The sequence below is a fragment of the Monoraphidium neglectum genome, assembly GCF_000611645.1.
Source record: "Monoraphidium neglectum strain SAG 48.87 unplaced genomic scaffold scaffold03604, whole genome shotgun sequence".
Classification (NCBI taxonomy): domain Eukaryota; kingdom Viridiplantae; phylum Chlorophyta; class Chlorophyceae; order Sphaeropleales; family Selenastraceae; genus Monoraphidium; species Monoraphidium neglectum.
This window is the reverse complement of record NW_014010025.1, coordinates 2,542-6,012: the sequence shown is the minus strand read 5'-3', so window position 1 is coordinate 6,012 and position 3,471 is coordinate 2,542. Positions and strand designations below refer to the sequence as shown.

At 62.0% G+C, this 3,471-nt stretch overlaps 1 protein-coding gene across 1 annotated transcript; it reads right to left on the bottom strand.

The window, feature by feature from the left end:
• Positions 1 to 522: 522 nt before the first annotated feature.
• On the bottom strand, positions 523 to 3,099 carry MNEG_13066 (hypothetical protein; the record flags this gene model as incomplete). The annotated part of the gene is made up of 6 exons (XM_014038462.1): positions 523 to 989; positions 1,144 to 1,321; positions 1,567 to 1,716; positions 1,953 to 2,009; positions 2,513 to 2,800; positions 3,085 to 3,099. 6 exons carry the CDS (start codon positions 3,097 to 3,099, stop codon positions 523 to 525), a joined length of 1,155 nt encoding a protein of 384 aa, XP_013893916.1.
• Positions 3,100 to 3,471: the final 372 nt, after the last annotated feature.

The following is a 3,471-nucleotide window of genomic DNA, read 5'->3' as shown; positions in this document are numbered from 1 at the left end:
CTGGGGCACTAAACATCACGACATCAGATTCGGACCAGCCTGACAGAGTGGGCACACAAGTAATGCGATGCAGGATGTGATCTCATTACACAAGGTGCTGCGATCATAGGTACACTGGGTGCAGTTTGTACGGTAAAACACAGCAATGGCAGTGCAAGTGCGTGTAGAGTGCGGGTTGACTCAAACATCAGAGGGCAAGTTGAGAGCAGCACTAGTACGTTCAAGAACTGCACTTCTGCTGTTGAGAGGGGCTCTGCAGTTTGTGATCTCCCTCCTGTGCCCACCTGATCAAAGCGCAGTGTGGAGGATGGTGATCCATCCTCAAGACCTGCCAATAAACCAAGTCACAAATGAGAGCAACGCAGCAGGTGTGCATGGAGGCACTTGAGATTCCGCAGTACATGCAAAGTTGCAGGTACACAGAAAGCCGTGCAATGCAGACCATTTAGAGGCGTTTCATCGTCGGGGCAGCGCCAGCGCCTTTATTCTTGAAGGATGCAGCATTGAGTGCCCCTTCATCTTCTAATATATACGGTATTCAACAACAATGACACTCATACTGGGCACAGCTTCAAACGCCTCGTATATATCCTGGTTCTTGCATGTGCTGTCCAGCAGCATCACCGCGTAATATTTTCCAGGGCTGAACGGCAGCCTCAGCCCCTTGACGACGACTTTGGCCTTGGCTTTCACTGCCACCTGGGCAGTAAACTCTGAGGTCGACACCCAGCCCGCGCCTCTGCCCGTCGTGCAGTTGAACTCGTCCAACGGCAGCTCGTCCCCGTTCGCAAACGCGGACACGACGCCGACCGCGCCCGGCCCGTTGCCGCCGTTCCTGAGGGTGATTTTGAGGTCGGCGGTGCCGCCGCGCTTGAGGGGGCCGAGCCCGCGCGGGGTCATGCGCGATGTGCCGACCTCGTAAAACGCGGGGAGGGGGGCGGCGAGCGACTTGTAGTAGCCCCTGCCGATGTTGTCGCTCTCGCGGCCCTCTGCAGTCGCGCAGTCTGCTCGAGTTCCGCGTCCGGGGTGCGGGGCGGTGTGCGTGTGGGTCGAGGGCAACGTAATTGCAGGCTCTGCCGTACGGTCTTGCGTCACACACAGCACCCTGTGTCCAAGTCTGTGCTGATGGCCTGAATTGCTCACCTGCATCTATGAGAACCTGGACCATGCTGAGGCCAGGGGTGGCAAATATTGGGATGCCTTGCACCTTGTAGTTTTTGACCTTGCCGGGGTGGATGGCGTCAGTGAATCTCACGGTGAAGTCCGACGACGGACTGCCGCAGCTCAGCACCCGGGTGTCGTTCTTGAGGCCCGACAAGAACTGCGCGTGCGGCGACGGACGAGGTGCGCGAGCGCTTCATATCAGGAGGAGCCGTGGCTTTCTGCCTGAGCGGTTACCGCCGCATCGCTCATCACTCACGGACGGCCTAGCTAGGTGCCATCCTTCCGAGTCGTGCTTGCTGTCACACACGCGCCCGCGCGACATGCAGGCTTGGTCACATGGATTGACTGACAGGATGCCAGAAAGAAGCCTCCTTGGCAAGCTCGGGTGTGAAAGCCGCGCACCTTGACGGTGCCGATCGATCCCTCCTTGCTGCCCGAGTTTTGTACGGTGAGCACGACGTCAAAAGTTTGCCCAGTCAGGCCGGCGAAGTCGGCTGTGACGAGGTTGGTGGGAGCCCAAGCCACGCCCACTAAACCCAAGTTTGCTATAGGCTGTAGGCGGCGAGGCGGGGGTTGCCAGCGAGGGAGGAAGTATGTCGTAGGTGTAATCTGGAGGCTGCGCCCTTCAGGTCATGCATGAGCAGTGGTGGGGCACCCGGGGGGACCAGGCGGGGGCGGAGAGGGACCGGCTGCGAGAAATGGCGTAGGTAGCCACCCGAGACTGATGACTCAAGTTCCTCAAATTGCTTGCCCATCCGCTCTTAACCCCACCTCCACCTCCCACGCACATTGGCCGTCACTGTGTAATTGCAGGTGATCTGGTTGGCCTCGCTCGTCTCATTGATCTGGAGTGAGAGTGACAAGAGGCAGGCAACGAAGGCGTGTGTTGGTCTGCAGCCATCGCCGCCGCCAAAACGGGCTTCTCGAGTTAGACGCGTATCAGGTGTCACGGGCCGCTCGCTGATCAATAAGCCCTGAAATTGCACGCAGCCACTAGTGTGGGCACAGCACGAGCGTGCTGGACCTCCACCCTGCTGGCGGCTGATAGGTGGCGCTGCCAAGAGCGGCGGCGTGGACGCGGCCGCTGCGCCCTTGTCTGGCGCGGCTTGCGCGGCGGGCAGCGCACGCGTTGCTGCATGGGGCCCGGGGTGCCTCTGCAGGGACCCCGTAACACAAACATGTTAGTGTTCAGGTGCTGACTGCACGCGCGCGGGAGCAGCGTCGCATGGGGCAGCCGCAGAAGTAGGAAGGACTCCGTGAACACAGACGACATTAGGGGCGGCGCAACGGCAAAGCCATTGCGCTGCTTGCTGGAATCCCTCTCACAGAATGCGGCCCCATGGCGCACCTTGCCCTCGCTGTCCGCGAACAGGCGCAGCGTGCGGGGCCCCGCGGGTGCTGACAGGCCCTCCACCAAAGCCTTGAACTTTCCGCCGTTTGCCTTCAGCTTGGGGACCTCCAGGGTCCTGTCGGCCCTGGCGCCGCACTGCTGCTCCAAGGGCGAGTCTGCCCAGATGCTGAGTGTCGACTTTGGCGCCTTGGACAGGCCGATGTTCAAGACCACCACCCTCAAGGCAAACGTGGCGGGCGCGGCCGTCGGCGGGTCTGGCACCAAGCCGCCGTATCGGCTGATGCTCTGCGCAATTGCGACGAGGTCGGGAGCTCGTCCCGCTGTCGCGGCCGGGTCGACCCCCTGCAGCCCGCCGCCCTCGAGTTGCTGCCGCGCCCCCTCCGCGGCGGCGGCGGCGGCGGCGGCATCGCCGCCGAGCGTGTCCGTGGCGGCGACTAGGCCCCACTGGAGCGGGTTGGCTGGGCGGCGAGTCCAGGACGCCCGTGGGGCGTATGCTGCGGCTGTGACAGGCAGAGGGCGGGGCGTACAGGCCGAGGCTAAATGGTTGATGCCACAGTCAAGCGACGCACGTGTACTTCTGACATAACCCAGTGCTTTGTTTCACTAGCCTGGTATCAAAGAGTGATGCCAAAGTCATGCAGGGTAGCTGTGAGGGTGTGATGCCCGGCAATTGGCAGGGGCGGAAGCAGGGTGCAGCAGCACTGGCAGGGCAATGCAGCCCGTCGCGCTCTCAATCCAATCCGTTGAGTGCGGGTACCCCACATGCTGGGGGTGCCGCATGCCGCGTGGCATGCGCCCACCGGAAGCTGCTGCATTGATGATCATCACAATGAACAGGACGGCTGACGGCGCGGCGCCGCGGGGGCGCGCGGCGGGGCTGCGGAGCATGCGCGTCGAGGCCGCGAGCGGCGGCTCTGTAAGCGAGGTGGGGCATTCTTCGTAGAGTGCTGTGCTGA